At 36.9% G+C, this 24,634-nt stretch overlaps 1 protein-coding gene across 1 annotated transcript in view; it reads left to right on the top strand.

Annotated features, from left to right (window-relative positions):
* The window catches only part of Frl (formin-like protein), a 708,708-nt gene that overhangs the window by 132,730 nt on the left and 551,344 nt on the right, over positions 1–24,634 (top strand). The window contains exons 4-5 of the mRNA XM_090382384.1: positions 10,293–10,372; positions 15,466–15,549. Coding sequence (XP_090238510.1) covers positions 10,293–10,372; positions 15,466–15,549 — 164 coding nt within the window. The remainder of the gene's footprint in view (positions 1–10,292; positions 10,373–15,465; positions 15,550–24,634) is intronic.

The following is a 24,634-nucleotide window of genomic DNA, read 5'->3' as shown; positions in this document are numbered from 1 at the left end:
TCTTTCCCCTAATTAGCGTTTATCTTGTGGTGTTCAGAGAGGGAATAAACAATGACCAGGAAGAGTAAAGTGGCTACTTAGATCACTACAAAGCATTAAGTTTCATTAAGTTTATGGTTTTGAGTTTTCGTTTGCTATTTTTACAACATGGCAAATGAACAACATTCTACCCTTGTCTATTGTTCTGTTTCTATCCAACAAGACCCAGACTTTGTTACTGGCCACGAATAATACATTTCATAACCATTTTATATGTACTGTATCTGTTCTGTTTTCATTTGTGGTGGGAAAATTTGTTGCAAAGTTAATTGGAGTAACTTGAAAAATTCAGCCAATAACAAAAAAAATTCAGGCAATCACAGAGATTTTCATTTGCTTCATTGGCAGAAAAAGTTCTGCAGCTCTTATCAAGCATCATGCCATTCTGTGATTCTACATTTTCAAGTGCAGTGATTCTACATTTTTAAGTGTCTCAGAACATAAAAAAATTCTCATTACCACCATTTTTTTTTTTTCCAACTTGTGATAGAAAGGCTGAAGATGTAAGTAAATTTATTATTCCAGTTTTCATTCACCAATTGTGGATTCATAATTTGTGAATGTGGACCATTCACAAATTATGAATGATCCGTCGTCGTCCAGTTTTGATACTAATATATGTTACTCGTTGCTGTAGATTTATTTTACTATTCTCTGCATTCTGTTGCAATTTGACAGAACGATTTGATTTTATTACTCTGGTATGAGTAATTTTTTTATTTTTTATTGAAGGATCATTTACAGATCAGAGAAAGATATATGAATTTCAAAAAGCTATTTTTCTTCTCTGAATTTTTTTTTTTTTTTTTTGCACTTAGTGAACAATGAATGCGCACCTCAGAATAGCATTGATTTGCTTTGTGTGCAATGCAATTCCAACTTTGTAGTGATTCTGTAATAAGTGATTTTATTATTAAATGTAAGTGAATTTATTATTCCAGTTTTCATAAGTTTACTTTATGAACCATTCACAAATTATGAATGGTCCATGACGTCAGTGATCGTCAAACATTGTATAGTTTGTAATAATAATAATAATAATAATAATATATTATTATTATTATTATTATTATTATTATTATTAGCCATATGGTGCAAGGAAACTTGAGGCTTTATGCTGAACCAGCCAGAAAAAATTCCCGAGTTACCCTGAGAGAGAGAGAGAGAGAGAGAGAGAGAGAGAGAGAGAGAGAGAGAGAATCAGAAGTAGAAAGGAATCACCAAGAAAGAGAAGAATGATACCAGCTCAGGAACCTTGGTGTGCCAAGCCCATACTCGCCAGATGTGAGCCCCTGGGGTTAATATGTTACTCATTGCTGTAGATTTATTTATTATTTTTTTTTATGTATTCTTTGTCTGCATGGGTAGCACAGTGGTATTGCCATCATCCTTTCCCCACACAGGGTGGAAAAGGCCCAAGTTCAAATCCCATTGATGGCACGAGGAACTTTTAATGGGCTTTTTTCACTCCATGGCTGAGTTAGTCTGTCTCAGGCATAGATAGCAAAGTTTATTCTCCAGAAACGGGTTTTTTTGTCCAGCAAACAGACAAATCGACCAGAGAACACATCCAGTTTATAGACAAAATAAATACTAAAATGCTTTAAGCGATTAAGCCTCAGGCTGCAAGAGAATTAGACTCTGTACAAGTTAGTGCAAATGCCTCATATTAGTACACAGCTAAATTCTGAATTAGCAAATTTTTGCAAAGGTGCCATCGTTTAAATTATATCTCAGGTTGTGAAGGTATTCACAACGAGTTGCCATGATATTGCACTACTTCGAATAATTGCACTAGCATTAGTACAGGCATATGACGCAAGAAAGCAAGCTTATGCAGCATCAGCCAAAAAAAAAAAAAACTTCCACTTCACCCCTTTGTTCGTTCGAAATACCTGTCCCTGAGCTTTAAATTTATTTAGGCTATCAACTTCCACAACAAGGGATGGAAGTCTGTTCCACCAACCAACTACCCACTGGCTAAAGGCAAATTTCCGCATATCTATCCTACATCTGTCTTTCCTCAATTTGAATTTATGCCCTCTCAGGTTATTATTCTGAGCAAGAGGCAGAATTCCATCAGCATTGAGCATGCTCAAACCATTCAAGGCTTTATACACATTTATCAAATCACCTCGCCGGTGCCTAGTCTCCAGACACTGTAATTTGCAAAACTTAAGCCTTTCTTCGTAAGAGCAACCCTTTGTTCCATTCACTATTCTTGTTGCCCTTCTCTGTACTCGTTCCAGCAGTTCTACATCCTTCTTGAAATGAGGCCTCCAGACCTGTATACAGTACTCAAGGTGTGGCCTGACCATTTCCTTATAAAAGGGAATAATCACCTCCTTATCCATGCTAGTAAAATTCCTGTATATCATTGATAAGACACCATGAGCTACTCTTGCAGCCCATCTACACTGCTCAGAGAACTTCATATCTGCCAGCACAATTACCCCCAGGTCCTTTTCATTCTCTACCACTGTCAGTGTAGTACCACAGAGTTGATACGTTGCTCTGGGGTTACTGTTTCCCATATGTAGTACTTTACATTTGTCAATGTTAAACTTCATTTGCCACCTCTCAGCAAATCTGCTCAACCTTTCTAGATCCTGGTGCAGCAGTATAGCGTCAGTAGTGTCCTTAACAACCCTGCCAACCTTTGTATCATCTGCAAGCTTGATATGCCATCATCAATATTATTTATAAATACAGAAAACAATAATGTACCCAACACTGAACCCTGAGGGACTCCACTAATAACATTAGACCACGATGAGCAGTGTCCATTGATTACCACTCTCTGTCTTCTCCCCCTCAACTACCCCTTTATCCATAGTAGCAATTTGCCTCCACTGCCACACTGCTCCAATTTGTGCAGCAGTCTTCCATGTGCAACAGTATCAAAAGCCTTTCTAAGATCCAAGTATATAATATCAAAGTTATTCACTGCATCCAGTTCTTTTGTGACTGCATCATCGTATCCAATGAAATTGGTCAGACTTCCCCTTAACAAAACCATGCTGTGTCCGAGCTATAACTGAAGTCTTGTCTAGATGATCCTGCAGTGCTTCTTTAACCAGTGCCTCCATTAATTTTCCTGGAACAGAAGTTAAACTCACAGGTCTATAATTACTTGAGTCAGCCTTTGATCCTCCTTTGTGAATTGGGGTCACATTTGCACATCTCCAGTCTATGGGTACCTTACCTGAGTCCAAGGAAGCGTAATTATGGCTAAGAGTTTACTTACTTCCTTTGCTGACTCCTATAATATAACTGGATAGATCCCATCCACTCCAGGTGCCTTTCTTGTGTTTATCTTCAACAATTTCTCCACTTTACTCCCAGTTATTACAAGATTATCTAGCTTACTGCCAGAGTTGAATACACCTCTGGCATTCCCCTTGCCGAATAACTCCTCATCTGTGAATGTTGATGCAGAAAATTCATTTAGTTTGTTAGCTACCTGAGCAGGATCATCAACAGTTGAACCATCGATATCAAGTGACCAATCTGATTCATCCCCTTCCTTCTAGAGTTTACATAAGTAAAGACGTCTTTGCATCCCTTGCCAAAGATTTATCGTAATCTGCCTTCACCTGCCTAACCTTTGTAACTTGGTTACAGATCAACTTATATCTATCATAGGCTTCTGTGTCACGTGTTAATTTATATGTATCTCATGCATTTTTCTTCTCTGCCATATGTCTCGTTAGTTCATCTGACATCCATTTAGGCCTAAACCTTGAACAATATTTCTTAGTTGGTATGTAAAGCCTAGTAGCTTCCAAGATAAGTTCTTTGAATGCTTCCCATTTTGATTTTGCTGTTGGTAACATCATCAGTTGGTCCCACTGTATAGAATTTAAATACTGTCTCAGACCATCATAGTCACCTTTACGAAAGCAACAACCCTTCCCTTTACTCCTGATGGTAGTTACCTCTTTGAGTAAATCCCACTTCAGCACACTGTGATCACTGCCACCCAGTGGTTCATTTATCTGCAGATTCCTAATGCATGAAGAATCACTACTGATAATCAGATCAAGAGTATTACTCCCTCTAGTTGCCTCCCGAACATGCTGATGTAGAAAACAATCATCCAATAAATCCACAAAAGCCTTGCTAATGTGAGTGACCAACCCACAAATTCCAGTCAATATCTGGGAAATTAAAATCCCCCATTATAAGACTCTCTGATGTACTGGCCCACTCTATTTCCCTGTACATTTTCTTATTATACTCATCAGAGTCATTAGGCCTATAGTACACTCCTACTTCCAATTTTGATCTCCCAGTGCTTATGTCATACCAAACAGACTGGACACTGCGCTGTCCAGCAATGTCGACTGGCTTCACTTCCTTGGATTTTATGTGTTTCTTAACTAATAGCATAACCCCTCCTCCCTTCCTATCCTGTCTATCCTTTCTGTAGACGTACTCCCCAAGTTCCAGTTCTGCATTCCTTATATCTGTTTAACACCACGTCTCTGATATCCCAACAATATCCGCCTTTGATGCTTTGAGCAATACCTCAAATTCATCAAATTTAATTACCAAACTCCCAGCATTGGTGTACACGCAAGTATACATGCACCTGTTCTTTTTCTTAGCTACCCTAACACAACCCATGTGTTTACTTGTGCTGCAATGACTCCCAGCAGTCTCTGAAATATCCTGCATCTCGTTTTCCAGGCTTCTGCTCATTCCAATATAAGCAGTGCAAGAATCACTTTCACCTCTGCCAGTGGCTACTGTTAATCTATTAGTCTTTGTATTCCTCCCAAGCTAGCAGTTTTCCGACCCACCTAACACTGCCTGATAGCATCAGCAAATATTCTTGCACCCTTTCTATTTAAGTGTATCCCATCCCTGTAGAAGCAGTCCCTTCTGTTAACAAGTATAGACCAGGTGAAAAAAATTCTACCCCTTGAGCATTGCACAATCTTTCCAGGGCCGAATTGATCGACAAGGCTCTCATCATATACTCCCTCCTATTGTGTCTGGGCAGAATTGCAGACACTTTCAAATTCAACCCTAATTCACAACTTTTTTTTTTCAACAGTGACCTATACTTGAGTAATTCTGCCGGTCTCCTACTCTTAATATGATTAGTGCCAACGTGTACAACTATATCACCTTTTGTGCCCTTAAAAGATGATATCTGCTCTACAACTTCATCAACTTTTGCCCCTTGCAGACATACCCTGTTCCACCAATATGTTCCACCTATCCTTTTTACAAAGCATGTTCCCCGTTTCCCTGACAATATAGTCATCAACAACTACTAGTTCCTGTGGAACCAGTGCATGCTGCCTTGGGGGTTGCTGCTGTGTTGCGTGATGACCAAGTGCAAGCTCTGGTGGTGATGTGGGCGCCTCACTTTAGATCTTTCGAGGGTATCCACCCTGTCCTTTAAGCTCTCATATAGGTTCGTAACAACGCTGAGTTGTCGCCTGATTTCGTTACACTCCTTGCATCGCGCGCACACACAAAGACATCCCCCATGGCAATATCATGTCCCGTACCCGATTGCTCCACAAACATCATGCAAGCAGTGCATTTTAAAAGGCTGTGATTCAGAGGGTAACTGCCCCCCCTCAGGTTCTCCTCTGAGCCACAGCACTCCCATTAGCTTGAGCCTTTTGCTTTGCTGCTCTGGTCTGAGTCATGATTTCGATTTAATTTCGTTAAAATTTCAATTTCAGTACAGAATTATAACCCTAAACTTGTATCCCAACACAGTTATAATGCTGTATATATTTTTCCAGTGACTAATAGGCATTAGGCATAATGTTAACTTCTAGCTGCATGCTTGACACTTGGTATGGTGGTAATTTTAAGGTAAAGTTTTAATCACCCCCTCCCCAAAGAAATCAAATTAACTTTTTCAGAAATCACCTTTTACGTGAAGAAGAAAATCTGTTGTGCTGTATTATTGGGGAAACCCAGTGATATTAATTTATTATTCAATTAATTTTATTGTTATTTTCACTGCAATGATACATTATAGACTAAAATATTTAGGAAATTTACTCATGTGGATAAAAATTTGTATTTTTATTCATGTTATGAATATGAAGTTAAAAAATTTGTTCCCTAAAACCAATTTTGAAATGCTTTTCTTTACGCTTCTGACAATAGTAATTTTACAAAGAATACATGAGACTTATATTCAGAAAATGCACTGTATACAGGTCTGGAGGCCTCATTTCAAGAAGGATGTAGAGCTGCTGGAACGAGTACAGAGAAGGGCAACAAGATTAGTGAATGGAACAAAGGGGTGCTCTTACGAAGAAAGGCTTAAGTTTTGCAAATTACAGTGTCTGGAGACTAGGCACCAGCGAGGTGATCTGATAGAGGTGTATAAAGCCTTGAATGGTTTGAGCAAGCTCAATGCTGATGGGATTCTTCCTCTCACTCAGAATAATCACCTGAGAGGGCATAAATCCAAATTGAGGAAAGACAGATGTAGGATAGACGTGTGGAAATTTGCCTTTAGCCAGCGGGTGGTTGGTTGGTGGAACAGACTTCCATCCCTTGTCGTGGAAGTTGATAGCCTAAATAAGTTATATCTCAGCTGGACAGGTATTTTGAATGAACAGAGAGGTGAAGTGGAAGTGGTTTTTTTTTTTTTTTTTTGGCTGATGCTGCATAAGCTTGCTTTCTTGCATCAAATGCCTCTACTAATGCTAATGCTAAAAATGAAAATGCCTAGAACCACATTTCCAATACTATTAAAGAAGTTAAATATGAAGTAAATTTTGCACAAACAAATTAATTTTGTTCAAATATAAGCAAATCTGTATAGCATTGATTTTTCAGAGTCAGTTTGCACAGCACTTGATCAAAGGCAGTTATTGTAAATAGGTTGTCAGCATCAAATATTTGAATTATATGTAAATTATCTACTTAAGAGATTTCCAGTTTTTATAGTAGGAACACTGGGATAAAATCGATTTCTTGAAAATGGGAGTCATTCTTTTAATTAATCAGAGCAATCAGCTCTTAATTAATCAGAGCAATCTTAATGCATGAAGCTAATGCTTCATGCATTAAGAATCTGCAGATAAATGAACCACTAGGTGGCAGTGATCACAGTGTGTTGCAGTGGGATTTACTCAAGGAGGTAACTACCATCAGAGGTAAAGGGAAGGGTTTTTGTTTTCGTAAAGGCGACTATGATGGTCTGAGACAGTATTTAAATTCTATACAGTGGGACCAACTGATGATGTTACCAACAGCAAACTCAAAATTGGAAGCATTCAAGGAACTAATCTTGGAGGCTACCAGGCTTTACATACCAACTAAGAAATATTGTTCAAGGTCTAGGCCTAAATGGTTGTCAGATGAACTAATGAGACATGTGGCAGAGAAGAAAAATGCATGGGATACGTACAAATTAATGGGTGACATGGAAGCCTATGATAGATATGTTGGTCTGTAACCAAGTCACAAAGGAGATTAGGCAGGCAAAGGCAGACTACGAAAAATCCTTGGCAAAGGATGCAAAGAAAAACAGAAAAGAGTTCTTTACCTATTTAAACTCAAGAAGGAAAGGGATGAATCAGATTGGTCCACTGGATATTGATGGTTCAACAGTTGAGGATCCTGCTCAGGTGGCTAACAATCTAAACAAGTATTTTGCATCTACATTCACACATGAGGAGTTATTCAGGAAGGAGAATGATGTAGGTAAAGTAAACATTGGCAGTGAGCTGGATGATTTTGTAATAACTGAGAGGAAAGTGGAGGAGAGATTGTTGAGGATAAACATAAAAAAGGCACCTGGGGTGGATGGGATCTATCCAGTTATATTAAAGGAGGCAGCAAAGGAAGTAAGCAAACCCCTAGCCATAATTATGAGAGCTTCTTTGGACTCAGGGGAGGTACCCATAGACTGGAGATGTGCAAATGTAACCCCAAATTCACAAAGGAGGATCAAAGGCCGACACAAGTAATTATAGACCTGTTAGTTTAACAGGTCTATAATTATCTGTTCTATAAATTAATGGAGGCACTGGTTAAAGAAGCACTGCAGGATCATCTAGACAAGAATTCAGTTATAGCTCAGACGCAGCATGGTTTTGTTAAGGGCAGGTCTTGCCTGACCAATTTGATTGGATACTATGATGTAGTCACAAAAGAACTAGATGCAGGGAATAACTTTGATATTATATATTTGGATCTTAGAAAGGCTTTTGATACTGTTGCAAATGGAAGACTGCTGCACAAATTGGAGCAGTGTGGCATTGGAGGCAAATTGCTGCTATGGATGAGGGGATGGTTGAGTGGCAGAAGACAGAGAGTGGTAATCAATGGACACTGCTCAACGTGGACTAATGTTATTAGTGGAGTTCCTCAGGGTTCAGTGTTGGGTCCGTTGTTGTTTTCGGTGTTTATGAATGATATTGATGATGGGATATCAAGTTTAATGTCCAAGTTTGCAGATGATACAAAGGTTGGCAGGGTTGTTAAGGACACCACTGACGCTATGCTGCTGCAACAGGATCTGGAAAGGTTGAACAGATGGGCTGAGAGGTGGCAAATGAAGTTTAACATTGACAAATGTAAAGTACTACATGTGGGAAACAGTAACCCCAGAGCAACGTATCAACTCTGCGGTACTACACTGACAGTGGTGGAGAATGAAAAGGACCTGGGGGTAATTGTGCAGGCGGATATGAAGTTCTCTGAGCAGTGCAGACGAGCTGCAAGAGTAGCTCATGGTGTCTTGTCAATGATATACAGGAATTTTTCTAGCAGGGATAAGGAGGTGATTATTCCCTTGTATAAGGCAATGGTTAGGCCACATCTTGAGTACTGTATACAGATCTGGAGGCCTCATTTCAAGAAGGATGTAGAGCTGCTGGAACGGGTACAGAGAAGGGCAACAAGATTAGTGAATGGAACAAAGGGTTGCTCTTACGAAGAAAGGCTTAAGTTTTGCAAATTACAGTGTCTGGAGACTAGGCACCGGTGAGGTGATCTGATAGAGGTGTATAAGGCTTTGAATGGTTTGAGCATGCTCAATGCCAATGGGATTCTTCATCTTGCTCAGAATAATCAGCTGAGAGGGCCTAAATTCAAATTGAGGAAGGACGGATGTCGGATAGATGTGCGGAAATTTGCCTTTGGCCAGCGGGTGGTTGGTTGGTGGAACCGACTTCCATCACTTGTTGTTGAAGTTGATAGCCTAAACAAATTTAAGGCTCAACTGGACAGGTATTTCGAGCGAACGGAGGGGTGAAATGGGAGTGGTGTGTTTTTTTTTTTTTTTTTTGGCTGATGCTGAATAAGCTTGCTTTCTTGCATCATATGCCTCTGCTAATGCTAAAAATGAAAATACCTAGAACCACGGCGCCTCCGTAGCCAGGTGGGAAGGAGCAGCAGTGCGTAGCACATGCTTCTTGATTAGACCGGGGTTCGAACCCGTCACCACCAAATACGGAGGATGCGGAAAGGTCATTCAGGGAATGACCACCGCATATCCCGGAGCAATATGGCCTTAGTTGCTAATGCTCCTAAAAAAAAACCAAAACAACAAAAACAACCTAGAACCACATTTCCAATACTATTAAAGAAGTTAAATATGAAGTAAATTTTGCACAAACAAATTAATTTTGTTCAAATATAAGCAAATCTGTATAGCATTGATTTTTCAGAGTCAGTTTGCACAGCACTTGATCAAAGGCAGTTATTGTAAATAGGTTGTCAGCATCAAATATTTGAATTATATGTAAATTATCTACTTAAGAGATTTCCAGTTTTTATAGTAGGAACACTGGGATAAAATCGATTTCTTGAAAATGGGAGTCATTCTTTTAATTAATCAGAGCAATCAGCTCTTATTAAAAATAGGGAACCTAACTGGAGATAAGCCAAACTGCATGGAATAATACATAATCATATTAGTTTCTGAATATTAATAACTTAGTCACTGATGAGAGAAACTGGAAATAATTTAAAATGAATTCTTTGAGTGCATCTAGGGTTAATTCTATGAAAAGTTCTCAAAAAAGATATCAGAAATTATTTTATTTTATTACTTTTTCCTTAGTGATTATTTTATTGCCTTTTGCATTCATGAAAATAAGCTGTATTCATTTGATATTTGTAGAGCTAAAATTTATGGCTACATTTTTGGTGAAGTTTTGTTTATCAGGTTGATTTTATTTTCATACTTTTTCTGTTTAGCTGAAATATATTTAAATATATTCACCCTGTTAATTCCATTGAAATGATTTCTCATTTAGAAAAGAAAAATGCTTGGTGATTCAACATCTACTCAAGTATTGAGAGATTTGGAAATATCACTGAGGACCAATAATATCGAGTGAGTTAATATTTTTCTGGTATTGGGTTTTATCTGTTTAGTCCCTTTTCTGCAGCTATAATCTCACATTTATTTTTTAGTGTCAAGTTCGAACGAACAGAGGGGTGAAGTGGAAGTGGTTATTTTTTATTTATTTATTTATTTATTATTATTTATTTATTTATTTATTTATTTATTATTTTTTTTTTTGGCTGATCCTGCATAAGCTTGCTTTCTTGCATCAAATGCCTCTACTAATGCTAAAGTGTTTCTACACTTCATGCATGAAATGTTATTACATTTTTTATGGGCCTGGTGCCAGACGTATCTTGTGGCCAAGTGATCACTGTGCAAATTTTTTTGGGGTTTATATACAGTAGAGCGTCGATAATTCAAACTAATTGGGACCGGGGATAGTTCGGACTTGTGACTTGTTTGGATTTTCGAACTTATCAAAAATACTGTTCTGGAGACAAAAAAAATAGGTTTAGTAAGTTTAGAAATAAAAACACAAAGTTGTACTTATGTGTCTTTATTCATAGGTAATGGATGGAAAAAATGTAACTTTCAGCCACGATGACACATATGTATAGGCCTTTAACGAAAATAATTACTTATTTTTTGCTGCACCATTTTTGAACTTTGTTTCTTTGCTGCCAGATTTCTCACTCTTTTCAATAAGATAGTTGAGTTTGGACAGCATTCAGTTTGTTTGTCGATTGATTTCCACGTGTCATTTAATTTTGTTAATTGGTAAAGTAATAAAAGTGTAAATTTGTGCTTTCTAGCTTGTAGATAATATTCCTCTGATTTTTGCTTATTAGAATTGTTGTTTAATAGAATCAAAATTCAATTTGCAAATGCGATTGAAGTAACCAGTGCTTACTGTAATTATTTTAATGGCACCAGTTTAAAAAAAAAAAAAATGCCGGCTCGTTTGGATTATTGATGTTCGGATTTTTGATGCTGCTCTACTGTAGTGCTGTTTAGAACATGTAGTCATAAGTATAGCAAGTGAATAAAGTTTTTTTTTTTTTAGTTAAATTGTTTTTCTCATTCCAGTTTCTGTTAAGTAGTTGCATACTTTGAAAGTTCCAAGTAAGAACTCAGAAAGGAAATCCACCTTTCTTTTCTTAGTTGTTTTATTATTAAATTTATTAACTGAGCTAACGTTAATAACTGTTTGGCCACCTAGTGTCCAAGCAGTTAATTAAAGTTATTAGTGTGGCATTGCTGGAAACCTAGGTGATGAAGACAAACCTTTAAGGCCAAAAGTGGTAAACACGGACAACGTCAATCAACTAGAAGACATAGGTAACAACTCAGTTAAAAGACAAAAAAACAGAAAGGAATCAGCAAGTCAGACTACTGTACCTTATAATATATTCATTCATTCACTATGACTTATTCATTCACCAGTACAGTGAACAGGTCATAGGAAGAATGTCTCCATTTTTCATTCAGAAAGGGATAGTAGGAATATTGATTTCCTAAACAGGCAGAACATTTAATGAAAACAATGAACTTCAGAGGAAATATCAGTCACTGTAACTCCCCATACAACTCTTAACATTTAGTGTGGAGGTGATCTCTGAATGTGTGATCTGTTAGATGCTACAGAAGAGGAAATCCACAACAAACAGAAAACAAGGGTGTCACTGGTGTGAAATGTATTTCCATATGGAGGGAAGGAAATATCATTCATACAAGAAATATATTCGACTTTCAACTCGCCACAATCACCAGTGTCCATTAAATCAGGATATTTAAACTCATGTGAGAACATATATACTTAATCCAATTAAATGTTATAAATGTCAGAGGTATGGACACCCACAGACATCTTTCTAAGGATCCATAGCTTGTGCTATATGTGGCTCAAAGGAGCATGAATAGTGATAAATGTGCAGTGACACATTGAAGTTACAGCTAACCTAGTGTGTTAACTGTAAAAGAGACCATTCAGCTTTCCTCCAGAGTTTGTGAATTTTGGAAAAGAGAAGAAGCAATTTGAAAATGCAAAGCTGAACACACCGGCACAACCACCAGGTCAGTAGAGTTTACAATAAATCAATCAATACATATGTTAATCGTATTTAGCAGTGACAAGCTTGAACCCCGGTCCACTCCAAGAGCGTGTACTACTGCACTCACACTCCTGACCACTCGGCTACATCAGGCAAATAGAGCACTAAACCAAACAAGACAAAGCAACACAGGATGTGAGGATATACACTATTCCATGATAAAACAGCTAAATGATAAACCATTGAATACAATACTCTTGTTATATAACTGAAATTATACATGGAAAACAAGTTCCTAGAACAGTGGCACTACACAATAAAACTGTTTCCTAAACCAGGTAAAGATCCTGTTAACCCAAAAAAACTATTGCCCAATTGCATTAACTGGTTGCTTATGCATAGCTGTCAATTATATAGATTTATGACAGAGAATCCTTTCTGCCATCTTTTTCTCCCCCTTCCCATAAATAAAATAAAATAAATCGTTAAAATTTTTTTTTAAATTTAAAATTTTGTAAATGTCTGTGCTATCAAATGTGCAATGAAGGCTTCACATGCTTTGCAACGTATGTAGTCTTACATTGCAAAGTAGAAACATGCCATAATAGCATTTTTCACTGTAATGTAATGTGTGATATTTCTTTGGACTTTGTGGTGTGAAGCTAATTAACAGTGTCTTTCAGTAAGATGCCAAAGAACACATTTTGCCTTGTGTACCATATGTAGATGTGATATTACACTGTGTGGAATATATGTCCTGAGCCTATGCTTATGTTTGCAAATTAGACATTTGCAAACATAAGCATAAGCTCAGGACATACTTCTGCAATTGCCAAACAAATTCTCCATCCGTAAAGTCCATTCCTTCTTCGGCAATGATTTGGGAGGCTCAAAAACTAGCTCTAAATGTTGACTTTGAAAAGTTTGGGTTAGTTGGAGTTTTTTCTGCTGCGAAGCTCCTTGAAATTTATCGTGTTTTGTGGTGTAGTGACGTTTCACATTATATTCCTGGAACACTGACAAGGCTTCATTGCAAATAAGAAATGTGCAAGTATCATTGAGCAGTGCAAAAAAGTAATTAATTGGCCACTGCTCATTAAAAACGTGATACTCACATCAACTTTTCTTTTTTTCGACATCAACTTCAACATGATTTTTATGGGGGGTCACTGGAATTAAAAAAAAAAAACAAAAACTTGTGAATATTGAAGTAAGTAAGTACTGAACGTGTCTTCAAATTTTATGAAATATTTTAACATAAAGGTTATTATTATATTCATATCACTCTTATATCACGTGAAATTTATTAGGCTGTTTGCCTAATAAACTATATTATTATAAAACTATAAGTTTTATATTATAATATAGTTTAATAAGGCAACGTTTTGGGATCTTACCGACACCCATCATCAGATCATGTTGTGGGGGGAACAGAAAGGGCTACAAATTTCAATATTTTAGGATATTACAGTTACCAATAATACAATTGCTATTGCAGTAGAAAACAGGAAATCTAAGATAATAAAGAGATTAAATTCATACATGTTGACAGTTTCCTCTTGCCGATGTTGCCAGAAACTTTATGGGCATACAGGCTGCTAGCAGTTAATTTATAGCAGAGGGATTAACTCCATTAACCAATAGGATAGTCTCATGTTTTTATCCTGGATCCGGGGTTCTTATATAGTAGAAGCCAGGGGTGACCTTTGCTCCCATACCCTGAACATCAAGGTTCATGTGCAGGCTGGTTCAGGATCTTACCAATACCAATCATCAGACCATGCTGCTTGTGCCAGGTTTTATTCTGGATTCTTGTATAGTGGAAGCCTAGGGTGACCTTTGCTCCAATACTCTGGACATCACGGTTGTTGTGTATGCTGGCAAGGGATTAGGAAATCCTTAATTACCGTCTCTAATGCCTATTGCTATTTAATGACAGGGTCAAGATTAACGGATTATTTTAACAATGTTTCAAAGAATAGCTTTGAGTGGAAATAACAGAATTAATATCTAACAAGATTAAGATGACGACTCAGGGGCATCAACACTATTAATCTACCGACGAATGTTAAAATAATCCTGTAAAATGTATTTTTCATAAATTTTATTGTGATCTAATATAAACATTAATTTTTACGATCCAATTGAAATATCCACAGGCTGGATAAAATTCTTTTTCTGGCCATAGCTTGGGGACCCCTGGTATAAACTATTAAAAGTATGAAGTGTTGACCAGCAGCCTGAAATCATGTACAGAATGATTTCAGACTGTTCAGTAAACTAGAAAACTAGACCTAGACCATGTAATATATTCCTTATGTATACCTTCATGCTAGAATAATGACTCTTTCTTTCAATTGTGCCACATATTCACAAAAAATCTGGGTTTGAATCAAATAAAATTATGTGAAGGAATTTATTAAGTCTTTTCAAGCATTATAATTTCCCTCTCAGATTTTTTTTCATCCCAAAAACAAGCATACTGGCCTCATAAAATACACCAAGGCCTAATGGCTTGAGTTACTTTGGTATTAAAATAACACAATACAAACTGAAAAAAATTGTGAATGATTTATAAAGAATTTTAAAACAATATGGCTATTAAAATATAAGTATACTTAAATAAATTCAATGTTCTTATGTTTTAGATTTTGGCATTAGTGTAGTTGGCACTTTTTTTTGTATAGTGAAGAAATATTTTACACGATTCATTGGAAAGTTTCTAATTATTACAAGATGTGTATTTTCAAAAAAAGAAGATATTTTATGCACTGCATATAATCAATGTTTTGCTCAGTTTTGCATTTGGAGTTCACAATAAGGTATTGGCTGCAGTATCTTTGCTTGTTGTATTTGATGTGCAGTTTCATTCTGTGAGTACATTAGGCCTATACACCTAAGTCATATTTAGATATTTTTTGAATATATAAGTATAGAAAAGTTAGGAATCTATAGAAGTAATCATTTAGATATGAAGAAGCAGTTTTGACGATTGCTGTTTGCTAATATGGTCATAATAAAAATTACTTTATATAGTCTTATTTATAAATGCATACAAGATGAGCCATTAAAACCTTTTTCTTACAGGTGGGTTCGAGAGTTTCTTAATGAAGAAAACATGGGCTTAGATGTACTCGTGGATTATTTGTCTTTCCGATTATTGATATTAAGGTGATTATCTTTTGATTAGTATGAGTTCTAAAAAATAGACACCTTCAAGTTACTAAAAACATTCACAACAGTTACATATGCATTTACTCTTATCCTTTACTTGGCTTTCACTGTTTAGAAAAGCCATTTGTATATCAATTCTTTAAAAACATAAATATCTTACAAATTATGTCTTATTCAAAAGTGGGGGGGGGATGAATTCTGTTGCCCAACAAATATTTTTCCCGTTATCCTCTGACAATCTTCATGGCATGTATTATACGATAAATAAGGGAATATATTCATATAGCTATTGTAACATTTTTCAGGGAAAAATAACTCCCTAAAAATAGCTTTTTTTGTAGTGCTAACAATGAAAAAGAATATCATATGTACTGCGTTGATAGTGCACAATTAATATCCCTTAAATTAGACAATTCAAGTTGTTATGCACATGAGCTTTAAGGTAAAGTCATCTCGATCAATTAGTATCCCTTTAATTAGACAATTCAAGTTGTTATGCACATCAGCTTTAAGGTAAAGTCATCTTGTGGTGGAAAATAAAATAAGAACAAAAAATAAATAAAAACAAAAATACTCACTTATTTTATTATTTTTTTTTCTGATCTAGCAGAAACAATAGAATCAGTTGCTTTCTACTCATAATGAATTGACTAAATGGGCCAAAATCAATATAATTTAAAATAATAATTTATACTACAAATATAACTTATACATGTATTTTGCCAAAATTTAGACTCATTGCTTTAAGGTCAGTGAATTTGTGCACTGTTCATGTCTGGGAATTATTATTAACTGAAGTTGTACATGACAAGATGACAACGTTGGAGGTAAACTTCAGTTCGGTTTTTTTTTTACTGCTGCACATTCTAAAAATAGCAATATGACTACAAAAAACCTGTGATAACAAACTTTTCATTTACATATGTAAACATTTCAAAGAACTTAGTTAATATTTTTTTAATTAGAGGTTACGTGTTACACTTTTTTATACTTAATGAGAAATAGTAATATAATGAAACACATTGTTTAGTCACCATATCAAAGTTTTCAGCATCCCCTCCCTCCTCATCTCCTTCAGCCTGTGCACGGTACTAAGTACTATAGGTTCTGATACCTTTAGTGTTTGAAGTTTTCATAAAAAAAAAAAAAAAAAAAAAAAAAAAATTATAAAAAATAAAATAAAAGCATCACTTTTTGTGATTATCTTGTAATATTTAGTAATTACAGGCTAAAACATAAACTCATAAAATTGAAAAGAATATACTAGCTAAAAATATCAGCATTGGCAAAATGATAACATCTGGGTATGTTAGGACCAGAGTATGTCTGCCAGGGGCAAAGGTTGATGATGTTGTAGAGCAGATGCCATCGTTTAAGGGCATAAAGGGTGATATTGTTGTACCCGTTGGCACTAATTATATTAAGAGTAGGAGACCAGCGGAATTACTTAACAAGTACAGGTCAATGTTGAAAAAAAGCTGTGAGTTAGGGTTGAATTTGAAAGTGTCTGCAATTCTACCCAGACACGATAGGAGGGAGTATATGATGAGAGTCTTGTAGGATACACTTAAATAGAAAGGGTGCAAGAATATTTGCTGATGCTATTGAGGTAGAGTTAGGTGGGTCGGAAAACGGCTAGCTTGGGGAGGATACACGGACTAATACATTAACAGATACTTTATATTAACAGATTAATAGATACTTTAACCTCTACTAGTAGCCACTAGCAGAGGTTAAAGTGATTCTTGCACTGCTTCTATTGAAATGCAGTTGAGCAGCAGCCTGGAAAATAAGGCAATGGAAATTTCCAGGACTGCTGGGAGTCATAGTAGAACAAGTAAATACATCGGCTAAGATACTCTTAGTTACCTTAAGAGTATTTCTACTCTTAGCGTAACTAAGAGGCGCCTCCGTAGCCAGGTGGGAAGGAGCAGCAGTGCGTAGCACACGCTTCTTGATTAGACCAGGGTTCGAGCCCATCACCACCAAATACAGAGGATGCGGAAAGGTCAGGGAATGACCACCACATATTCATGGAGCAATATGGCCTTAGTTGCTAATGCTCCTAAAAACGAAACAAACAACAACAAAACAGCGTAACTAAGAGTAGAAACAGGTGCATGTATACTTGTGTGGACACCAGTGCTGGAGTATAGTTAATAAATTTGACGAGCTTGAAGTACTAATCAAGACATCGAAGGCCGATATTGTTGGGATATCAGAGACGTGGTGTCACACAGACATAAGGAGTGCAGAATTGGAATTTGGGGAGTACAATGTGTACAGAAAGGATAGACAGGACAGGAAGGGACGAGGGGGTTATGCTGTTAGTTAAGAATCACAAAATCTAAGGAAGTGCATCCAATTGATGTTGGTGGACAATGCAATGTTGAGTCTGTTTAGTGTGACATAAGCACTGGAAAAGAAAAAATGAGAGTAGGTGTGTCTTATAGACCTTATGAATTGGATGAGCATAATGAGCAATTGTATAGGGAAATAGGGTGGGCCAGATCAGAGTGTCTTATAATGGGGGATTTTAATTTTCCAGAGATTGACTAGAATTTGTGGGTTGGTCACTCACACACACTAGCAAGGCTTTTGTGGATTTATTGGATGATTGTTTTCTACAGCAGCATGTTCGGGAAGCAACTAGAAGGAGTAAATCTCTTGATCCGATTATCAGTAGTGATTCTTCATGCTTTAAGAATCTGCTGATAAAGGAACCACTAGGTGGCAGTGAGCACAGTGTGCTGAAGTGGGATTTACTCAAAGAGGTAACTGTCATCAGGGGTAAAGGAAAGGGTTTTTGCTTTTGTAAAGGTGACTATGGTGGTCTGGGACAGTATTTAAATTCTGTACGGTGGGACCAACTGATGATGTGACCAACAGCAAATTCAAAATGGCAAGCATTCAAAGAAATAATCTTGGAAGCCACTGGGCTTTTCATACCAACTAAGAAATATTGTTCAAGATTTGGCCTAAATGGATGTCAGATGAACTAATTAAACATGTGGCAGAGAAGAAAAATGTGTGGGATACATATAAATTAACAGGTGACACAGAAGTCTATGAAAGATATAAGCTAGTCTGTAACCAAGTCACAACGGAGGTTAGGCAGGCAAATCAAATTATGAGAAATCTTTGGCAAAGGATGCAAAGTAAAACAGCAAAGAGTTCTTTTCTTATGTAAACTCTAGAAGGAAGGGGATGAATCAGATTGGTCCACTTGATATCGATGGTTCAACTGTTGATGATCCTGCTCAGGTAGCTAACAAACTAAATGAATATTTTGCATCTACATTCACACATGAGGAGGTATTCAGTGAGAGAAATGCCAGAGGTGTATTAAACTCTGGCAGTAAGCTAGATAATCTTGTAATAACTGAGTGTAAAGTGAAGGAGAAATTGTTGAAGATAAACATAAGAAAGGCACCCGAGGTGGATGGAATCTATCCAGTTATATTAAAGGAGGCAGCAAAGGAAGTAAGCAAATCCATAGGCATAATTATGAGTTCCTTGGACTTGGGGGAGGTACCCACGGACTGGAAATGTGGAAATGTGACCCCAATCCACAAAGGAGGAGGATCAAAGGGAGACACAGGTAATTACAGACCTGTCAGTTTAACTTCTGTTCCGGGGAAATTAATGGAGGCACTGGTTAAAGAAGCACTGCAAGATCATCTAGACAAGACTTCAGTTATAGCTCGAACACAGCTTGGGTTTGTTAGTTAGCTTGTCTGACCAATTTGATTGGATACTATGATGTAATCACAAAGGAACTGGATGCAAAGAATAATTCTGATATCATATATTTGGATCTTAGAAAGGATTTTGATACTGTTGCACATGGAAGACTGATGCTCAAATTGGAGCAGTGTGGCATTGGAGGCAAATTGCTGCTATGGATAAAGAGATGGTTGAGTGGGAGAAGACAGAGAGTGGTAATCAATGGACACTGTTGTTAGTGGAGTCCCCCAGGACTCCACTAACAACAGTTAGTGGATTCAGGCATAATGTTAGTGGATTCAGTTAGTGGATTCAGGCTTAATGTTAGTGGATTCAGTTAGTGGATTCAGGCTCAACAGTGTTGGATTCAGGCTTAATGTCCAAGTTTGTAATGATATGAAGGTTGACAGGTTTGTTAATGACACTAATGACAGTACGCTGTTGCAACAGGATCTAGAAAAGTTGAGCAGGTGCACTGAGAGGTGGCTATTGAACTTTAACATTGCCAAATGTAAAGTACTGCATATGGGAAGCAGTAACCCTTGAATAACGTATTAACTGTGTGGTACTACACCGACAGTGATAGAGAATGAAAAGGACCTGGGGGTAATTGTGCAGGCAGATATGAAGTTTTCTGAGCAGTGCAGACGGTCTGCAAGAGTAGCTCCTGGTGTCTGGTCAATGATATACAGGAATTTTTCTAGCAGGGATAAGGAGGTGATTATCCCCTTGTATAAGGCAATGGTCAGGCCACACCTTGAGTACTGTATACAGGTCTGGAGGCCTTATTTCAAGAAGGATGTAGAGCTGCTGGAATGAGTAGAGAGAAGGGCAACAAGATTAGTGAATGGAAAAAGTGTTGCTCTTACAAAGAAAGCCTTAACTTTTGCAAATTACAGTGTGTGGAGACTAGGCACCTGTGAGATGATCTGATTGAGGTGTATAAAGCCTTGAATGGTTTGAGCATGATCAGTGCTGATGGGATTCTTCCTCTAGCTCAGAATAATCGCTTGAGAGGGCATAAATTCATAGATATGTGGAAGTTTGCCTTTAGCCAGCTGGTGGTTGATTGCTACAATAAACTTCAATCTATTGTTGTAGAAGTTGATAGCTTAAACAGATTCAAGGCAGAACTAGACAAACATTTGGAGTGGAGTGGGCGGATGAGTGAAATGAGAAGAGGGGAGGGTTTTGTCTGATGCTATATAAGCTTGTTTTCTTGCATCATGTGCCGTTGCTAATGCTAATGATACAAGAAATGAGATTCTGACAGATAATGATATTGACTATATTTAATTAAAACCCCTCTGCTGGGTGTACTTTATTCATTCTTCATTAATTTCTTTTACCTATTTCAATTATCCAGTTCCTCTTAAATTTATATATGCTTTTTGTTTCTGCAAAAATTATGAGTTTATTCCAGTAGTCAGTTAGTCTTGGTTAAAGCATATTATTGAGCACTTAATCTGCAGTTATCCTTTATATAATAATTTAAACCATATATTTTAAATTTTAGTTTTGCTAGATAAAAAGGAAAGATACATTTAAAGGCTCTAAAATTATTTTACTGCTTTAAATAACTCATGTCAGTCACCATTAGGTTTAGAAACCAGGACAAGATCGACCTGATTTCTAAACATGTTCTCATAGTGTGTGACTTTATACCTGTGGATTCAGCCTTTGGATAATGATTTTGACATTAATCCTGCTTGTGACATATGGCTATAAATTTTTTTTCCCCCTGCAGGCACAGTCCCAATCTTATGAACAGGTGTATCAATTGTTTTAATGTCGACCTCGGAAAATGGACTCATGGTTGGAAGGTTACGTAACCGCACTTTCCGAAGAAGGGTACAGTTATGCAAAAATTATTGATAGGTGCAAGTCGAAAAATTGCAGTGTATCAAAGTTCAGTATCCATAAGGTTTCGAATGGCAAAAGAAAATTCTGCGAAGCTGCTGCAAGTGGACGGAAAACACTGAAGAAACCGCAACCTGCTCCAAGAAGAACGAGGGAGGTAGTACGAAAAGTGCAGTTGCTCGTTGTCAGTGAAAATCCAAAAATGACAGAGCTATAGTGTGTCACATAATCAATGAAAATTTGCAACTGGAGAAGAAGCACAAGGCCCTTGTACACCATCTAGGAGCAAAGCACATTGCAGAATGGCGGGTCAATGCTCGAAAGCTCTACGAAAAATTTCTGCCAGCTGAAACGTGGAAATTCGTAGCAGCATTGGACGAAGTGCGGGTGTACCTCTCTTATTGCAACAAAATTTGAGCACTTTATTACCGTCCACAGGGTGACAAGGCTTTTCCAACGTGGGAGCATCAGTGCAAGGAAAGTTTTGGCTGAGGTTTTATGGTTGTAGCCAGTTTTTGTTATAATGGCGAATTTGAGTTGGTAGAGTCGCTAAAAAAGTGAAAGTCAGCTTGATGTATTATCAGACTGAAGTTCTACAGCCGTTGTTTGAACGTGAAATACTCACATTGTATGGTTCTGACGCTGAAAAGGTCTGGGTGCACCAGGATAAAGCATCCAGCCACAGTTCCATTCTATCCATGCTTTTTTGCGGAGAATGGAAGCGGTGACAGGTATTCATTCCATCGCGTTCGAAGATATACCTGTTAAATCACTTTATGCCACACCCATGGATTTTTGTGCCTTTGAACTTTTGAAAAGAGCTCTTAAGCTGCCGTCCCAGAACTGTTGAAGGTTTGTGGAAAGTCTGCCAGCAGGGATGGGACAAGATCGACCTGGCAGTTTTGCAGCGGGCTTTACTTCAATAGAAATTGCGATGCTGTGTGATAGTCCATAAGCAGGGAAAACAAATAGAACACAACCGGTGGTGGCAACATGGAATTTCATAGTTTTAAAGGACTGTCAAAATCATTATCAAAAGGCTGAATCAACCCTCCGTATTTTGAATGTTTTGTAGCATCTTGTCACTGGTAAAAATTGTCTGGGCACAGAAATCCCTCCCTCACCACCCCCAGTATTTTTGTTACTTAGTGGGCCAGTGTTCTTTGCTAAGAAGTTGATTATGCAATTGAGTCAAGAGTTGCATTGAAAAAAAAAAAAATATATATGAGAAAAGTAAAGTAAAATTTTGAAAAAGTGAAGTAAGATAGAAAGTGGAAGAAGCTGGTTTAGCTAAATATTGAAAGTATTAGGTTGTGAAGTCATTAGTTGGGAACATTAGTAAAAAGTGATGTAATTTTAAAAGCCTGGGAAGACAACTGTAGCAATTACAGAATATTAAAATTAAGGAAAATGGAAATTGATAATGTACACTTTACTATCTGAGGATTTTTTCTGAAATATCCTATAGCAAATATTATCTTTTCTGGTGTGATGGTTTTACTGATAGCACTAGAAATTGTTCCACAATTGCATACACAAAGATCTGCAAACTAATGTTTTATTAGAAAATTAAAGTAAAATTTTAAAATGAAAATGGTTGGTTTTCAGATAATCTCAGTGTGTATTTAATTCTAGTCTCTAGTAAATCTGAATGCGTACTTAGGATTTTAGTATTAGTAATGGCCATATGTTTCAAGGAAGCCTAAAGCTTATGCTGCACCAGCCAAAAAAAAAAAAAAAAAAAAAAATTAATTAATTAACAAATAATAATAATAAAATTAAATAAAATAAATAATTGATAAATAATAATAATTGAAGTCTTAATTGAAGTAATTGAAGAATAAAATAATATTAATAAATAATAAATGAAAAGGATACAGACAACCCATATATTTTCCTCATCCCATAAGTAACTATCCAGCTGATCTTTGAATTTCCCCAAACTGTCATTCTCTACCACCCATGTAGGTAACTTATTTCAGTAATTTATAACTCGCTGGCTGAAATATCCCCCTTAACTTGAATTTATGGCCCCTAGTTTTAGAATCATCTATAACTGTGAAAATTTAATTCTCATTCATTTTACTTATCCCTCTCAGAGCCTTAAACACCTCCATGATGTCTCCTCTAAGGTGCCTAGTTTCCAAGCAGTGCACCCTACATATTCAAAGTTTTTAGTGATATGGACGCCCTTTTGCCGATCTCACCAGGCAGGTTACCCTCCTTAGGACCCTTTCAAGAAGCTCTGTCTTTATTTAGGTGTGGCCTCCATTCTTGAACACAGCATTCCAAGTGTTTTCTAACAATAGCCATATATAATGGGATTATGATGTTCTTATCTCTAGTAGCAAAAGTTTGATAAATTATCACTAGGACACTATGGGCCTTTCTTGCAACCTGTCTATGATGTGAGAACTTTTATGTCTGACCGTATCGTAACACCCAAGTCCTTTTCCTCTACTACTGGTTTTAATTCAACTCCACCAAGTGTATAAGTTATTTTGGGCTTACTGTTCTCCGGGTTACTTGATGCTTTGCTGGGTTAAAACATAGCTGCCATTTTTCTGACCATTCCTGAAGTCTATCTAGGGCACTCTGAAGAAGCTCTGCTTGGTGGTGATCATTAACTACTGTACTAATCTTTACATCATCTGCAAATTTAGACATCATGCCTTCTATCCCTTTATCAATGTCATTTATGAAAATCAAAAACAACAGTGGTCCTAATACTGATTATTGGGGAACCCCACTTCTTACAAAAACCCAATCTGAGGAATAACCATTTATCACAACCCTCTACCTCCTGCCCTGAATCCATCCTTTTATTCATCTAAGGATTTTTTCTGTGATTTCAACCTGTTCCAGCTTATAAAGTAATCGCTCATGTAGGACTAGTCAAATGCTTTGCTGAACTCCAAATAAACAATGTCGAAAAAATCCATGAGCTGGATTTAGTGAATAAACTAACAAATCTGGTTAGCTATTTTTCATTATTCATTTTCATTATTCATCCAACTTGGAATCCTCCTCTTAGAGTATTTTTTTAATGGTATATATGCATTCAAGGCTTCTGTGATTAATATTTTAAAGGTATATATCAACTGTATTCTTCTTTCAGTCACATAGTTCCCCGAGATGCTGTTGGTCTCCAACAAATTCCTCGTATAGTGTATTATACGAGCAGCATTGCAAAAATTCATGCCCAAAAGTTCACTGATCCCATCCTTCCACCTAGTTGCAGGTCTTCCTTTAACAGCAGTTTTTGGAGTTGGTTTTGTTATGGTCTCTGTGGCATCAGATAATGTAGTGGTATACACACACCATTGCCTACCACATGGCTGATTTTGAAAGGGGCCAGCTTTAATCACAGGAAGAGTCGTTATGCATCCCACGAGATGCTCTTGAAGAGGAAAGGTGACTACAGCAGGGCCCGACTTACTGCAGAAGGCTGATTACAACTGGTTTTCGCCTGGTTTGCAGAGGTTGTCTATGTATA

The sequence above is a fragment of the Mastigoproctus giganteus genome, chromosome 1, assembly GCF_048544385.1.
Source record: "Mastigoproctus giganteus isolate SK-2022 chromosome 1, ASM4854438v1, whole genome shotgun sequence".
Lineage (NCBI taxonomy): Eukaryota > Metazoa > Arthropoda > Arachnida > Uropygi > Thelyphonidae > Mastigoproctus > Mastigoproctus giganteus.
The sequence above is the reverse complement of the archived record's forward strand: the minus strand, read 5'-3'. Positions and strand labels throughout refer to the sequence as shown.